The sequence below is a fragment of the Myiozetetes cayanensis genome, unplaced genomic scaffold, assembly GCF_022539395.1.
Source record: "Myiozetetes cayanensis isolate MyiCay16 unplaced genomic scaffold, myiCay2020 scf44, whole genome shotgun sequence".
In the NCBI taxonomy this organism is placed as follows: domain Eukaryota; kingdom Metazoa; phylum Chordata; class Aves; order Passeriformes; family Tyrannidae; genus Myiozetetes; species Myiozetetes cayanensis.
The window spans coordinates 266,389-283,621 of NW_026087676.1; the positions used below are offsets into that span (position 1 = coordinate 266,389).

General features: G+C 61.7%; 1 protein-coding gene across 8 annotated transcripts in view; it reads right to left on the reverse strand.

Moving 5' to 3' along the window:
- The window catches only part of SRCIN1 (SRC kinase signaling inhibitor 1), a 64,797-nt gene that overhangs the window by 36,643 nt on the left and 10,921 nt on the right, over window positions 1-17,233 (reverse strand). For 2 of the 8 annotated variants that reach the window (XM_050330778.1, XM_050330777.1), the window contains exons 1-2: window positions 3,987-4,775; window positions 486-769 (exon numbers count right to left, since the gene is read on the reverse strand). In XM_050330778.1, coding sequence (XP_050186735.1) covers window positions 486-769; window positions 3,987-4,194 — 492 coding nt within the window. In that variant the 5' untranslated portion in view covers window positions 4,195-4,775. Of the gene's footprint in view, window positions 1-485; window positions 770-3,986; window positions 4,780-10,047; window positions 10,285-17,233 lie in introns of those variants that run through there. The other 6 variants (XM_050330772.1, XM_050330773.1, XM_050330779.1 and 3 more) reach the window with 5 other exon arrangements.

The window sequence follows — 17,233 nt, forward strand, 5'->3', positions numbered from 1 at the left end:
GGCACAGGGATGGGTGTCACCCCCAGGGACAGTTCATCCCTCGGGCTCTGCTGCTTTCAGATGTGTCACCTGCTCCAAGGACCGGTTGGTCCCTGGGGAACACAACCAGAGGCTGTCCTGGCACGGACACGGTGCCAACCCCCAGCATAGCTCACCCATCCACATCCCACGTGTGCTGGGGCAGAGCCACAGCCCCTCACAGCCTCTGGAAGTTGGGGCCTGCAGGATAAATCCCTAGTTCCTGGGAAGGGAGGGGATGGAGGATGCTCTTCCTCACACCTCTGGGGGATGCTCTTCCTCACACCTCTGGGGATGCTCTTCCTCACACCTCTCAGAGATGCTCCCCCCATCCCAAGCGCTGTTACAACCACCCCACACCCCCATTTCATGCACCATCCAAACCCTCCACGAGCCCCTTCCCCTCCAGACACCCCAAAAGGGCTCCCTGTGCCCCCCACCCCGTGCCCCGAGGGGACGCCCCTTACCTGGTCGCGCATCCTCTCCTGCTGCCCCCGCAGCGCCAGCGCGTGCTGGGGGTACTTGCTCTTCAGGTGGTCCATGAAGGCGTCCCTCTTGCGCTCCATCTCCGTCTTCTGGAGGCCGGTGAGGGCCTCCAGGCTCTGGGCGGCGATGACGGTGTGCCGGCGCTCCGAGGTGTGCACCAGCCCTACGTTGGAGAAGCGCCGGGTGCCGTTGCCCAGGGTGCGGTACTCGCGCGGGTACTCGGCATCGTCCGCGGAGATCATGTGGCTGCTCGTCCTTTCGGGATCTGCGCGGGGCAGGGAGAGCACAGCGGGGTCAGGGCCGGCCCCCGCTGCCAAGGGGTGCAGATCTGGGGGCGGGGAGGGTTTATTTAGGCTAAGAGTGATGGCTGGGAGCGGGGTCACCCCAAAGGGGGATGCACGGGGAGGGGGTGAGGGGTTTGTCCCTCTGCGGTGGCAGCGGTGTCCCCGCTCCTGGACACGGGGCTGGCGGTGGCAGGAGGTGCAGGGGGCAAGGGGGGTGGAGGGGCTGGGGCAGAGGGGGGGATGTAAGGGCTGGGATACCACCAAAACCACAGAGTTCAGACCGAAACAGGAATAAAACAGCACAGACAAGACACAGGAACTGAGCACTGCTCCGAGGCACAGACAGACAGAGGACACGACACAGGACAAACCAAAAAGAAAATGAAATCAGGCTGGGGGAGGGGGGGGAGGTTTGTGTCTGCCCGTCAGGGTGGGCACTGTGCCAGGGGGGGCCAGGCCCCCCCATGCCCTGCCAGAGACCCCATCAGAGGGCTCAGCCCCCTGTCCTGCAGCTGCTTCTCCCAGAGACCAGCCCAGCCCACGGTACCAAAGCCAGCATTGCAGGGATGCTCAGCCCCATCCCAGCCCTCTCCTGGAGCTCAGCCCATCCCGGGCAGGGGGGCAGCCAGGGAGGGGGCAGAGGGGCAGGCAGGGGGTCACACGTGCAGCGAGGCAGAAGGGACTTGTCCCTTTTACTAATAATTCATTCCCTGCACGTTGTGACTGATTTCCAGGGAAGCTCAGTGGTGCTGAATGCCTGGAAGTCCCCACACGCTGCCAGTGCTTGGCACCTCCTCAGTGACTGCGGGACGAGGCCACCCCGCAGCCCTCAGCCCCTGCCCAGCCCCCTGCCCGCTGCAGAGCAGCTCCAGGGCACTCTCCCCCACCCCAAAAACCACTGTTGAGCGTCTCATGTCATCAGAGCCGGTGTCACCCAGCCCTGGGCTGGTCCCAGCTGCTGCTGTGCCTGCTCTGAGGCCATGGGCTGTCTTTGCCACCTCTAACTGGTCTGGCAGCGTGTGCTGCAGGGCTCCAGCGGGCTCAGGCTCCCCTTTCGCTCCCCTTTTTAACCTTGATCCATTATTCATCTCCCTCCTCGTCCTTCCCCCCCCACAATTCCCCTCCTTCCCGAGCTCCCGTTAAGCAAACCATAGAGGGTTTTTCCTTCTCCCTTAATTATTTATCAGCCCAACATATTAGCTTTGTATGGGTGTTATTAATGCAGGATGGGACTCCAGCGTGTGCTACGGACACAATTCCTCTGCTCAAGGTCGTGCAAGGGGCTTCGCTACGAGCCAAGCGGGGACATCACGCGCTCAGCAAATGCCACAGGGACATCCCAAAGCCTGATTCCCACTTCCTCCTCCAAAAATCAACCCGTCCAGCTGCTCTCCTGTCACCAAACGTGACCTTGGCCAGGCTGTCACCCCCTTTCCCAGGAGACAGGGGGAGAGCAGCAGCTCCCGTCCCTCCCCAGCTCTCCCCGCTGGGTCCCTGTGTCATGGTGGGGGTCACAGGGGCACATCCACAGAGCCCAAAACATCCTGAGTTCCCCCAGGGAAAGCAGCACAGGGAGATGGCAGAGGGGACACCTCGGTCCCACTGCTGGCAGTGGGGAGAGAGGGGTAAGGGCATCGTCCTGGGGTCCCACTGGCTGCAGAGCCGCTGCCAAACCCGGCACTGACGGGAAACACGGATGGAGGAACTTGTCCTGAATGCCCCAACCCAGCCCTGGGAGCTGCTTGCTCATTCTCCCCTCATGTAACAGCCCCCTAACACATTTTTCTCCCTGGGGTTTGCTGATACCAAGTGCAAAACTCTTTCCCCCCCCTCGTCCGGTCGCTCAAGCACTTGTTCCGTGACCACAAAGCAGCAGAGACGTGTTTAGGGGGCAAACACCCAACACCCAGCCCAGCCCTGGCACTGGCAGTGCCCTGGAGCACCCCTGGGAGCAGCCAGGGTGCTCTCAGCTCAGTTTGGGGCAGTGGGACTCCCAGCACGCCCCGAACAGCCAATGTGCCCAGAGGGTCCATCCCCACCAAACCAGCCCCTCAGCAGAGTTGGATCCTGAGCACCACAGGGACTCCCAGCCTTGTCCCATCCCATTGGAACGGTGTGTCCGGGAAGTCTAGGAAAGAGGGATGGATGAAGGGTCCCCCTGACAGCTCCAGCTGCAGCAGTGACAGGGCTGGGAGGAAGGAGCTGCAGCTCCTCTCCTCGCTGGGGAGAGCAGCTCGAGGAGGCCTCGAGCTGGGGGAAGGTGCAGGGACAGGGATCTGGGGGGTGTGAGAGGGGCTTGTTCCCTGCAGCCACCTCCACCAACCCTCCACCAGCCCCAGGTTTAGCAGCCCTGGGATGAGGCCCCGTTTCCAGCTCCTTCCCACCCTCCTCCTCCTCCCGCTGCCGAGCCATGATCAGCATGCAGCTCCCTGCTCCCTAATTACATGCTCCGGGAGTGGAACGCGCCAGCTCTCGCTGTTCCTCTGCCGACTGCTAAAAAGGATGATTTGAAAAGCCCTGCACAAGCTGCACAGGGGTCAGGGCGAAGCTGGAGCCCCTCGGGGGCTCTTCCACCCCCGGCTGCGCCGCATCCGCTCCCGCATCCATCCCCAGCGCCAAGCAGGGAGAGGCAGCCCCGATGCCACGAACCCCGTGATCCGAGAACCCCTCCAAGGCAAGAGGAGGAAAAGCCACTGCAGACACGTGTCCTGTCCTCATGCCAGCCACCTTTTCCCTCCGGATGTCCCACCCGGAGCGGGCAGAGACGGTCGGACAAGGAAACAACCACCAGCTGGGATACGGGGGTGGCTCTTTGGGAAAGGGACCTTAAAACACTCACAGCTGTGATTCCTGGCACTATCCATGAGAAAAAGGTGCTAATCCTTCCCTCGTGGACTCACCTCAAGGGGACAATTCCATCCCGCCACCCCAAAATCCCCCCACAAAGTTGTTTCTCCTCCTCCCCACGGCGCAGGGATGCCGGAGCAGTGGTACCCACACACGGGCTGCCCACAACAGCAGCAGCAGCAGCACATCCCTGGAAAGTGCTTCCCGAGGCTGCTTCCAAGTAGGTCACTGGGGTGGGAGAGCGGGTGGCCGGAGCCCGCACAGGGTGCCCACCTCGGCAGTGCCCCAGCCCAGCCCAGCAGGGCGTCCCTGCAGGATGTGTCCCCCCCAGGGGACCGTCCCATCGCTTACCCGCGGGTGCAGCTCGGCTCCCACGGCGGCCGGGAAGCTGCTCCGGCGGGATGGGCACAGCAGCCCCCCGGGGCTCTGCGGGGGCTGCAGGCGGCTCCTTGGCCGAGCGCAGGGCTCCCACGACAGCCAAAATCCCACGGTAAATCCTGGCCAGCCCCTCTCCGAGCAGCGGGAGGTTAAGGGAACGCGGTTCTCTTTGCCGATTCATCCATCCATCTTCCTCACCTGCCAGCAGAGGTGTCACCTGCGCCGGGGCACAGCCCCGCGCCGCTAGCAGGGTCCGGCCATCGCCTGCTTCCCGGGAGAACAGAGGCACCGGGCTCACCGGAGCCTGACCGCGCTTTAGGTGACGCTCTTCAGGGTGGGAAAGGCCCCCAAAAACCTTCCCGGCGCTGCGGGCGCTGCCCCGCGGGAGCCGCGCCGGGTCGGAGCGGCTGCGGGCTCGGCGGCGCGGTGCGCTCGGGTCCCCCCGCCAGCAGCCTGGCAGGGCTTTATCATCAAAAGGATCTCTCTCAAACACAGTTTATTACTGCAGTTTCATAAATCTTCATGAGGCAGCAAAGCTCGCGCGGGTCGTGAAAGCGCCGGCACTTAGCGGAGCATGAAAAATCGGCCGAGAAAGCGCCCGTACAAAAAGGGGCGAGGGGAGGGGGAGCGGAGAGTGCATCTGGGGAGAAAGGCAGGCGAGAGAATGGAAGCCCCTCGGAGCGATGCGGCTCCCCCGCACCCGGCCATTAAGGCAGCCGGAAGAGCGGGATGCACTTGCTTCCTCCCAAAGGCTGCACTGCCGCACTGCCAGCGCTGCCTGCTCAGCACCCACGGAGGCTGCCCAGCACCCAGAGCCCTGCTCGGCACTAACCCCTTCCTTGCCACACCACAGCCAGGCTCCCAGGGATGGGAGGGGTGGATGGGAAGCGCAGGGAGAGCCTGAAAGGCTCCCGCGCCGCTGCACTTAACTCATGTTGAGCTGCAGAAATGCCCACCCCTTCCCGAGCCGGGACCCGCTGGGATAAAACCACAGAATGCTGGAATGGTTTGCTTTAGAAGGCACCTTAAAGTTCCACCCCCTGCCGTGGGCAGGGACCTTCCACTACATGAGGTTGCTTGGAGGCACCTTCAGAGCCACTCCTGTCCCTGGCTCAGCCACGCTCTGTTTGCACTCATTTTGGGACAGTCAAGTGCCCTCCAGGCCCTGCCCCAGGCTCACCCTCACAACCACATCCAAAGAGTGCTGGGAGCTGCCCAGCTGCCCGTGGTTATCCGACTGAAGCTGTGCCCAGGAGCAGGGACGAGGCAGCCCATACACCAGGGGACACACAAATGTCCTCCACCCGTGTCACCGCCATGTGCCGAGCGGGTCCAGCCACCACCAGATCCGATCACTTAAAAATCAACCCTCAGAGAACAAAACCCCTGTTTTTGGTTGAGCCCACGGGCTGTGGATGCCCCTGTCCCATGGGAATGCCAGAAGCTGGGAGTGAAAGCTGAAGGCGATGGGGCTGCAGCTTCCCCACTGTCCCCTTGCTCCTGGGCTGATGCACACCCTCCACCAAACCTCCTGGGAAAAGCCAGGTGATTCCAAGACCACCCATAAGGCTCTCCCGTCTCCTCTCCCCATCCCTGAGGATCCCACAGCACTGCCTGTGGCTTTCACAGGCTCCCTGCTGTGCCTTTCACTCCCAAATTCAAGTGGAACCAAGGAAAATAAAACACACCCCAACTGTTTCCTCAGGAACTTCCCAGCTGGGTTAGCACAGACCCCACAGCCCCGGAGCCAGGATGCCACTTGGCTTCTGGGCAAGGGCAGGGGCACAGTGCCCGAGCACGGTGGCAGTCCGGGTGTGATCCTGCCTGTTCCCAGCCTCTACGTGCCCTGAATGCTGCCTGCACCCTCCGTGCATCCCACCAATCCCAGCAGGATTGGTGCAGGGACAAGGAGTCCGAAGCCACTCCGTGTCCTGGTGCACACTGGCTGCTCCCAGCTGGAGCTCGGAGAAGTCCAGCTGGCACCTCTCCACGGCGCTGCCCTGACAAGCAGCTCCTTCACTTTGGAAGCGGAGAAACCACCGGATAAATTCTCATGTCATTTGTCAAAACCCAAACTGAAGGAGAAGTCCCATCTGGCCGGCCCTGGAAAAAGCAGCAGCCACTTCCCACCTCGCCGGGTGTTATCGCGCCCACGCCTGCACATGGGAACGGGAGACGAGTTCACCTCCCCGCTCCTGTGGATGGCAGTGCCAAGGGAAGGGCCGGCACACCTGGATGCTCGCTTGGAGCTCGGAATGCGGGAAGGAGCTGCCCTCAGTCAGCCCAAGGGAAAACAAGCGGGACAGGGGGAGAGACGGCGTGGGAAGGACGGCTGAGGAAAATCTTCCCGCTGCCTTCAGCTTCCTCCCAGACCTCTGGCACGAGGCCGAGCCGGCGGCACCCTCTGAGCACGGAGAACATCCCTGCCCGGGGACCGGAGCAGGACGGAGCCCTGCGTGCCCTGGCAAGAGGCGGCAGCATCCTCAGCTGGCAGGGAAGGCACAGTGGCTGGGGAGGTGCCAGCAGGCAGATAAAAATAAAGGAGAGGGGAGGATGGCCGGGGCCAGGCTCGTCACAGCTCCAACACGGGCCACGCCGTGGGCTCGGCTCCCACCCACGCGGCTGCCACGATCCCAGGCGGCACAGCCAGGACCTGGCATGGCATGGCATGGCATGGCATGGCATGGAATGGGATGGGAATAGCCCAGACGGCACCAGCTCCGAGCCTGAGGGTCCCCCTGGACCGCAGAAAGGAGAGGGAAACTGAGGCACCAGAGAGAGGCACATGCAGAGAGAGCGGGTCCAGCTGCAGGGGGGTGCTGAGAGGGGAGGGGGTCAAACCCAGGGTGGGAGCAGAGGGAAATCACCATCAGTACTGAGCACATCCCAGAGGGACCAGGAGTTTTCCCGGAATTTTGGCAGCCCCTGCTGGCTCCCGCTGTCGTGTGGCTGCCTCCGTGCAGGGCGTGTGTGGACGTGGGGCAGTGACTCACCCGCAGTCGTGTGCTGAAGCAGAGCCAAGTCTCCCTGTGAGCCAGGTCCCCCCCTGATCCTCAGCCTGGTAGGAGAAGCCTTTGGGATGAGCCCAAGGCAGCAGCAGGAGCCGGACACCCAGAACCCCGGAGCTGCTGGTCTCTATCCCCCCTTCCCCTAGAGCGGGGGGGGGGGGGGATTTTGCTGCTCAGAGACCCCACCCTGCCCTGCAGGTCTCCCAGGAGGATTCCCAGCACCAACCAGTGCCACACTTTGGGATCAGCCCCAGGGACACCACCATCCCCACCACGGGAAATGGTCACAGTCCAGATCCCCGGTGCTCCCACCTTGAGCCGTTCAGGCAAATTGCTCTGGAAATCAATTCCAATCTGTCAGGCACCAGGAAGGGGATAAACTGCCCCCTCAAGGCACCAAATCGATGGTTCCTCTTCACCCAGAGCAGGGGGAGGGAGGGCAGAGAGGCACAGGGACACCTTCCACTATCCCAGGTTACTCTTCCAGGGATCCAGGGGCAGCCACAGCTTCTCTGGGCAACCTGTGCCAGGCCCTCCCCACCCTTACATTAGAGAATTTTTTCCTAACCTCTGATCAAGCCTCAACAAGTCCACGGGGAGGAAGGCTGAAGGAGGGGGTGCAGAGCCCCCCATGGCAGGGCAGGCAGAGTGGGACGCTCCTGTTGGAGCCCGGGCGTGCAGCGCGCCCGCCCTGCGGCTCCTCGTGGATGCACTCGGTGCAGTTTTCCCAGGCAGCTGATCAGTGCCCTCATCTCCTGCCATCAGTGCAGTCATGCTCACCACACACTCGCCGGCGGGAGGCCGGAGCCTCCTGACAGCAGCTCCCACCACGTGCGGCGTCGGAGCAAATCCAGCTGATGGATCATCACGGAGCCCAGGGAAGGGACCACCCCCCCAGCATCCCAAGGAAGCCACTAAGAGAAGAATCCGAGCCAAACCCCTGGTGTTTCCAGCCCTTGCCCCACAGTCTGGAGTCCCCAGAGAGCTCAGCTCCATGAGGAAGCGCTCACGGGAAGGGGATTTTTCCTGGCTCGGAGCGCCGGGGCCCACGGCAGGGACAGCCACACCACACAGCCCAGCACAGCACTTGGCCCATCTCTGCCTTGGCATGAGGGACCCAACTCTTTCAAAGGCACTGCCACCACCACGATGTGCTTGGAGCCACATCCCAGAGCTCAGCAGGTCCAGCCACGGCACCGAGCCCCGTTCCCGCAGCCTCCGGCCAGGAATTGGGGGGCACTGCCTCTCTGGGAGACTCCTGCCAGCAGCTGGGGGATGTTGGGCTCTGGCAGCTGCGGGGGAGAGGCTGGGAAAAGCTGGGCTGGTGTCACAGAGGGGCTCAGGAGCCCAGGAACGCTCCAAACGGGGGTGTGCAGAACAGACCCTATTTATAAGCGCACAGGTAGCACGTTGGTGGTTGGTCACAGCCTGCCGTGCCAGCCTGGTTAGTCACAGCTAGTTAAAAATCAGAAATGCTGGGAAAAAATATCTCAGATCCACGTCTAAAGCCTCTCAGATGCAGGAAAACACACTCAGGAATGGAAAATATGGGGTAGGATCCAGCAGGGCTTCACTGTCAGCCTGATCAGCGTGCACAGACCATGGGGACAGGGATGCTATGGGGACATGTGACATGTCCCCCCTGTCTGCAGGGCACGAGGGCACTGAGCTGCCCAGTCCTCACAGGGCTCCCTGCCTGCTACCACATCCCACCTCGGGGTGGGATGCTGTAGGTGACACGAGGACAGGGCCACTGTGCTGTCCCAGGGGCAGGTGCCACCCCTGCCCGCCGGCACTGAGCAAACCCTCCTGCCCTGCTGGGGCACATTGGAGGGAAAACCACAGCCTGTCCAGCCTGCAGCCCTCCCACCAGCGCCAGTCAGAAGCTGTCCAGGCAGTGAGGTTTAGTCAAGCAAAAGGAGGGCAGCAGCAGCTGCCTCAGCCCTGCCTCCTCCTCCCACCAGTGCTGGGCAGCCAGCCCAGCCCAGTCCAGCCCAGCCCAGCCCAGCCCAGCCCAGTCCTCTCCATCGGCCCCTCCTGGGGCAGAGCCCACCTGTGTGGGGCTGGGAACATCCCCAGCCTGCTCCATTGTCCCCATCCAGGTCAGAGCCCACCTGTGTAGGGCCAGGATCCTTCCCTACGCCATCCATCCCCTCCTGCAGCAAAGCCCACTTGAGAGGGGCTGAGACCCTTCCCAGGCTGGGCTATCTGTGCCCTCCCAAAGGCAGGGCCCACCCATGTGGGGCCGGGATCATCACCCAGCCCACACCATCCATCACTTCCCAGGGCAGGGCCCACCCATGTGGGGCCGGGATCATCACCCAGCCCACATCACCCACGCCCTCCCAGAGCAGGGTCCACCTGTGTGGGGCTTGGATCACCCCCACACCAGGCCATCCATCCCCTCCTGTGAGGGGTTGCAATCATCCCTAGCTCACACCATCCACCTCTCCCCAGGGCAGAGCCCACCTGTGAGGGGCTGCAATCACCCCTCAGCTCACGCCATCCAACCCCTCCTGGGGCAGAGCCCACCTGCGAGGGGCTGGGACCAGCACCCCCCAGAGCCTCCAGAGCCTGCAGCCCTCCCACATCCACATTCCCCCCCTGCACCAGTCCATACCCAGGAGCAAGGCAGCGAGCCGGTAGTCCCCGGGCTCGGAGGGTCTCCGCGGCTCCCGCAGCCTCGGCACGGCCCGGGGGGCAGCGCCGGGGCGCTGCCGTGCCCAGCGAGGCAGCATGGTGGGCGCCCAGGCGGCCGGGAGGAACCAGGAGGCGCCGGGAGCACGGCTCCGAAATCTGCGCGACAAACACATGCAGCTTTATGGCATATGTTGAGAGCAAACCGAGGACGGTTTTACTAATCACTTGGCATTTAAAAGCAACGCGGCGGCGGCGGCGTCTCCGTCAAGTCGGATCCGAGGAGACGGCTCGGGTTGCGTTGGCTGTTTATGTTAATTAAATACGGGATCGGGTCGTTATTAAACACGCACGCAGCCCAAGTGAGCAGTGGGTGGGTTGCTACCGACCTTATCTCACGGCTCCGACCTCGCTCGGCGCTCAGCCGCGCGGCGACTGTCACCTCACATCCACAGCCGGATCCTCCGCGCCGGGGAGCGGAGCCGCAGCGATGCCGGGCGGGCGCCGGAGCTCCCGAGCGATGCCCCCTCCTGTCCCTGCTCTAGCGAGGGGCTCCCAGGGCCGTCTGCATGGCCGTCATCACTCCCTGCCACCATTCCTCTGCCAGCGCCCATCGCATCCTCTCCCTGCCGGCTCCGAGCCGGCGCTTCCCCTCACATCCTCTCCCTGCCCCGGCAACTTTTCCCCCCCGTTCCCGGGTTTATCCCTCCGCTCGGTGCGGATGACTCCTGCTCTCCTCTCTGCCTCAGAGCTCCCCGTGGGTCCCTGGGTATTTTTTTTTTTTTTTCCTTCCCCATCCCCTGGAAATGTCAGCGTGCCCCCTCAAACACATCACATGGGCGGGCAGCCAGGAGCCAGCGCTGGGCCGGGCACTGCCAGCGGCGCGGGCAGATTGTGGCGCTGCCCTCCCTGCCCTGCCCGAGCGTGCCACAGGCTGCCAGCGCCGCTCCAGGAGCTCTTCCCGTGCTCCCAGCGCTCCCAGGAGCAAGCCTGGAGGGTGCAAGGCAGCGGAGCCTGATGTCACCGAGCTGCGCAGCCCTGGGCACGGACGCCCCGAGTCCTGTGCTGTCAGCAAGGGCTGCCCCATGGCTGCCCCCACGCCGGCCCCGAGGGAGCTGGGCAGAAGGAAAACCAGGATCTGCCTCCCAGGAGAGCCTCTGTCCCCAGGACACGGCACTGGATGCGGAGCTTGAGTGGCTGAGCAGGGTCAGGTCACCCCCTGCTGCTGGACGGGTCTGGCAGGGGTCAGAGTGACCCTTCCCAAAGCTTCCCAGAGCCCTCCCCAGCCAGGGCTCTCTCTTGGATTCACAGCCTAGAGAGCCCCGGGGGGGAAGAGCTGGGAGAGGAACCCCCAAACCAGACACCCCAGGTTGGCTTTGCCCCCATTTTGCGACGGGGAAACTGAGGCACGGGTGGAGCAGGGACAGGAGCGCTCCTGGCTCAGGGCCCAGCGGTGGCAGGGCAAGAAGGGAGAAACTCTGGAGCCCAGATCTCCCTGCTGGAGCCCTTCCAGGCTCCCCAACAGCCGCAGCCATGAGTCACGGCTGGCACAGGCACATTCATGACACGCTCTGCCATGACAAACCCTCCCAAAAATTCATTCTCCTCTTTGCTGAGCACTTCTGGAGAGAGCTGAGCCAGCTCCTGCACCCCAGACACAGAGGGGGCTCAGTTTGGGGCCAAGGGCACCTTTCCATCCACATTTCTATGTTGTGACAATATTACCTGAGTGCCAGGCTGACACTGTGGGCAAGAGGCAGGAGTTGCTCCAAAAACGCTTTGAGTCAACACAGGGCAGCAAATGGGTGAAGAAACATAACCCAGGACAAGCAGCAGGTCAGTGGCAGGGCTGGGAAGCTTGTCCAGCCCTCCTGCTGGCCGGGACCTGGAGCTCCAGGGAAGATGCTCTGGGCTGCCTGCCACAGGAACAGCACCGGGATCACGGAGCTGAAGGTGGAGATTCGGGGGCCTGAGGAGTGTGGAGTTATGGGAGGAAAATGCTGGAAAACAAACACGGTTACTGCCGGCAGCAAGGATTAATTGTCCTTCCTGCTGATCCCTGGAACCTGGCTCACTCCCGCAGTCCCGCTGCAGGGAGGGCCGGAGGATGGGGTGACCTTTTAATTCTGATTGCTCTGCTGATGAGGGGTAAATTGCCTTTATTGTGGTTGAAGAGCCGTTGGAAACGCCCGCCTGCAGATGCAGAGCTGCAGAACAATGCCTGATCCCTGTCCCTGTTCCCCAGTTCACAGGGAATGGAGCTGCCACAGGACTGGGGCAGGAGCCAAAGGGGGCTCTGAGCACCCAGATTTACACCAGGACACTTCCACCAGGGACAGTGGGTGCCAGGCACCACCCAAGGTGCCACCAGCATCACCTGCCCCTGGCACTGCTGTGCCAACACCACGGGGACAGTGGCCCAGACAGATCCCAGGAGGGTCCCACCATCACAGTGGGAAGGGACACCACTACTTGCACCCTGAGACCCCCTTAATACACTCAGTAACAGAGGCAAAAGCCTCTTTCTAAATCCAAAGGTCAGCTTTCCCACTTCGGTCTTTGCCAAAGCCACGACTTCCCTGCAGCTCAAACCTGAGCTGGCAGGGTGGTGACAAGAGCCCCCCTCCCCGAGTACGAACAACCCCCACTGCCAGGTGACACCTCACAACCCCCACTGCCAGGTGACACCTCACAACCCCCACTGCCGGGTGACACCTCACCTCACCGGGGCCGGGACCGGCTGGGCTGAGCTGCTGCCTGTCCATGAGGCAATTCCCAGGGAGAGGCTGGGAAAAGCAGCTCCAACACATCGGGGTGAGATCTCCATTTACACCCGCAACACCAGACACGGTTTTGCTCTCAGCAGCTCCCAGGGAGCTGCTTCCAGACAGCACCAGCACCCTAAATGTGCCCACGGAGGGGGAAGGACGCCCCGCTCCCTGCTCCATGCTGGGTCCTGGGAAGAGCAGAGCTCTCTCCTCCACACACCAGCCAATCCCTCCACATTCTTGTTAATCTATGAACTCTTCAGAACCACGGCTGCTCCTCACAATGCCCGTGTACAGCGCCCAGCACAATGAACCCTGGCTCTGCCCCGGCGCCGATCGCGGCGGTTGGGATCGGAACAGTGAGACACTCATGGAGCAGGGAATACAGCCGCCTTCCCGGAGCTGGGACAGACAGCACAGCTTTGTGTCCGCTCCCCTGGGGCGGCACACGCAGTCTATACAGCAATATTCGCACATGTGGTGCCCTCACACGCACACAGTGGGCCTATTGTGCATCATTCCAACGACAAAACCGAGCGCTCCGCTCCTGGGGAGGGGGGTGCTGGGGGGGGAATCAGGGATCTGCCATGCCAGGCAGCCAGGGATGCTCGAGAGGAAAGGAGGAGTTAACCAGGAATGGAAAGGCACTGAAAGTACTGCGAGAACTCAGCCATGCTGCAGGTGGTTTGGTCTGCCTGTGCCCACCTCCAAATTCCCCCTCCTCACACAACAGTGCCCACCACTGCACCAGGAAAACCCACAACAAGACACGAGCTCTGCCCCAAACCAGAGGGTGGCACAGCCAGTGGGGCTGTGGGGACGGTGACTGCGGGTCAGGCTGTTCAGACCAGCCCTTATCCCAACCCTTGGGATGCCACAAGTGGGAAAAAGACCCTCACCCAGGCACGATGGGGGCGTGGGGCAGCTTAGAGCTGGGTGGACAGAAAGGCCTGTCCCATTCCAGAGGCAGGTGATGGCACTGTGCTAGCAGACAGATCGGATGTGCTGCTCTCAGAAACAGGAGGAAACCAGATTGGGAGAAATAAAAGAAACTCATGGAAGACCCTCTGGCATCACACAGCTCGGTGCATGTCACAGCTGAGGGGCCAGGAAGTGCAGTTTCTTATTAAACTCAGCCAACCGATGGCTGAAAAGTTCTCAAGACACAAAAACTCCTCGGAGCCCAGCGAGAACCCGGAGGTGTCAAGGCAGCTCCGAGGATGGCTCAGCCTGCTCGGAGGAGGAGCGGATCTGCGGGAGAGGAACCGGCGCCACGTGGCTGCGAGGGAACATCTGCCGAGGCTGGCAACACCCGGAGCGCTGGCAGGGCCCATCACCGAGCCCAGACGGGACCTGCCAAGCGGTGGCAGGTGGAGCAGAGGGGAGGATTTGGCACCCGGAGGGCCCCGCCAGCCTCCCACGGGAGCGGGTGCAGCAGGGCCCGGCTCTGCTCGCAGCCCAAGCTGTTCCCGGCACCCTCTGGGGATGGGGCTTTTGCTCCCCAGCTGGTGAGGAAACCAAAAAACCCCGCCTGGAGGAGCGGGAAGCGGGAGCTTGTTCCCCAAAACTGCACAGCCCGAGCGGTGCCTGGCACGGCGTCCCGGCCCCCCCGAGCTGCTGCAGCGACACCTCCGGGGCCCGGCTGGCGCCCGCGGCGCCCACCGGCTCCCACCCGGCGCCGTGGCACGGCACCAAGTCCTTCTGCTCCCGCCCTGCTCCAGCACCCTCTCCCTTTGCTCACTTTGCTCGGCACAGACGCGCCAAACCCCGCTCCCCGCGCCGGGATCCGGAGCGGAGCCTCATCCCGCCACTCTGGGGGGGTTACAGCGCCCAGTTCTGTGTTAAAATATCCACCACCCAGGCAGGAAAGACGAGGGGACGTGTTCCAGGACCAGCTGCAGCAGCAGCCGATGCAGGTCCTGGGCTCAGGGCCCCCAGCTCTGCAGAGACAAAGCCAAGGCAAGGGCAGCGCTGGGGTTTGGGGGGCTCAAGGCCCCTCCTCCCGGAGCTTCGGAATCACAGAAAGAATCCCAACATAGTTTAGGTTGGAAAGGTCCTTAAAACTCATCCAGTGCCACCCCCTGCCATGGGCAAGGAAACCATCCCTTGGCTTTAAAAAAACAACCTAAAAAGTCTATATATTTCCTCCAGGTGTAACAATTATTTCACAGGGCATAGGAAAAACAAACAAACAAACAGAAAAAAAACCACAAGGAGCATTCCTTACACAGGGACTCAGATCCCAGGGCTTCCCTGGCACTTTGGTAGTTCCCAGATCCACCCTCAACACCTCCACATCAGGTCCCTCCTCACCTGGGCACCTCTGCTTCCCGGGGTTGATCTTTCTTTCAATGCAGCCCTGGTTTACTCTGATTTAAATCAAAGCTCTGTTAGCTACAGTGCTATTACCACTGCCAAAAACAGCAACTAAATGGCATTTCCCCACCGCTCCAGTTATATTTCTGTGCTCTTTACCCATTTGTAAACTGCAGGAGGGAACAATTTAAGGCATCTGAGTGAAATGCTTAAATTAACAATTTACAAATAGCTTAATTGAGGTCCTGGTCTCGCTCTTCCTGAGCAGAAGCTGCTAAATGATTCTGAATCATTCCTATTTATTGGTTCTTGTGCTGTGAATTACAGGCCCTGGACTACGATAAAGGCTTTAATACCTTGGCACAGGCTGGGGGTGACTTACACCGAGCACAGGCGGCCACGGCCACGGACGGGAGCGGAGGAACCACAAAAGTGGGAAAAAACGGGCGAGGGAAGCGGGAGATGAGGGGGGGTTGGACAGATCTGCCTGGAGCCCAGGGATGCTGCAGGGTGTACAGCCCTCCTGGGGGGGCTTTGTGTGGCTCCAAAGGAGGGGTTAGCACTGATACAACACTTTTGGGGCAGCAGTGAACGCTCGGACGGGGTTTGGAGGATGGGGAAGCTCAGCCCTGTGATTCAACAGTTCTAAGCAGCAGCCACCCCCAACACCCCCGAGGAACCTCTTGCCACCCCCACAAGCCCCAGGTGTGGGGATGCCCCCGTTCCTCTGCCATCCTTCCCCAGCGGAGGAGGGAAGCCGTGCCCGGGGGGGACAGAAAGATCCGCTCTGCCCACGGCCTCGCACTCGTTAAACCTCCCGCAGGCAGCCAAGGACACTCACACGTCTGCACCAAACTCCTCGGCTCCCAGGCTAATTCTGGCACATCAGACAGTAATTATAGGTACACGTCTGCAGCTCGTCAGCCCAGCTCCTGGCAGCGGGAGCTGTGGGCGCCCCGCGGGGAGCCCGGGATGGAGGGGGGGCTGCTCAGCCTCTCCCACCTCTGTTTCGGGGCTCTCTCAGCACTGCCTGGCCCCCCCAGGCACCTGCTGGCACAGCAGGGCTCAGCCCTGCAGCCCCAGGCCTGCTGGAAAGGGAGCTCCATCACCTGTGGGTGCCCACAGCTCTGGAATGTGCTGCTCTTGCACTGCCAGGGTTGGCGCTGGGGGAGGAACAGGCACCTGCCCCCGTGCCCAGAACCCTGGGGGAGGCAGTCTGTGACCCTGCCACGCCACCCACCCAGCAGAGCCACAAGCCAGACCTTCTCCTGGGGTAAATCACCCCCACTTCACACCAGGGAGGGGTCTTGGAGGGCCTGTTTCCATCACTTTTAATAAATCAGGCAGGAAACCAGGTGGGAACATCCCCAGCCAGCAGCGAGCTGGAGCTCTGGCCATGTGGCAACGAGGGATAGGAGCCAACGAGGCTCCAGCCCAGGAGAGTCTGTGGTTGGGAAGCTCAGACAGCACCAGAGAGGAGGAGGTGGAGGATGAGGAGGAGGCAGGCTGGTTGTTGGCTGGTTTTTGGCAGGGGGGGAGGAAGATGCGTGTGGGGGGAGAGGCAATAATTTTAATTAAAAGGCAAATGACTGCACTGAAAGTTGTCTCGAAGCACAGAGATATTAAAAAGCTGTTGACTCTGTGAATTATTCCTCCCTGGGCTGCCTGACAGGGAAAAGTACTGAGGCAGCGTGGGCTGGTTCAGCATCCTGGCCTGGGGAGCACCAGGAAGGACAGTGGGATGGGGACAACCCCTTGCCACATCCTGAGGGACACCATGGCAGCTGGGAAACCTTGTCCTCTGCTCTGTATGGACCAGTATTCCTCCTGCCTGTGGCTGCTGCCCCTTCACCTGGGCAAATTAGGACCTGAGCATTCCCAGCATTCCAGTCACACAAACTCCCCTGCTCAGCCCCACCACGGACGATCCGATCCTTTCCTTCCCCTCCACCTCCTTCTCACAAGTCCCTGCTGCATCCTGTTGACTTTCAACAAGACTTTGGGAACAAAAGCCAAGCCTCCACACTGCCAAGACACCTCAAAACCCTTCCTGGACGCCTCTGGAGCCTCTCTGAGCCACATCCCTGCCGGAACCCGAGGTGGGATCAAAGAGCGGCGCCGGTTTCCGTCGCCGAGCTGTGGGTCTGTCAGTCTGAGCAGGTGTTTGCAACCCCTCAGGGAGGTCAAAGCCACCTCTTCTGCAGGGAGACAAGCTCATTAAGTGGCATCATTACACGGCTGCACGATGACCTTAGAGCTGACTCTGCGTTCACCTCCACGAGGACGCCGCTTCCGAGAGCGGCAGCTCTTTAATCTTGTTCCGACAGAGGCAGAACAAGAGGCGAGAGCTGGAAGCTGCAGCGTCAGAAAGGCAGACAAGAGACAGCAAACGTGCTGAACGGGGCCAGGCAGGGTGGTTTCTCCATCATTCCCACCTCTGAACCCAGGTAAGAGCATCCTTTGGGAAGACAAACACCCGCTCAGGAGTTAC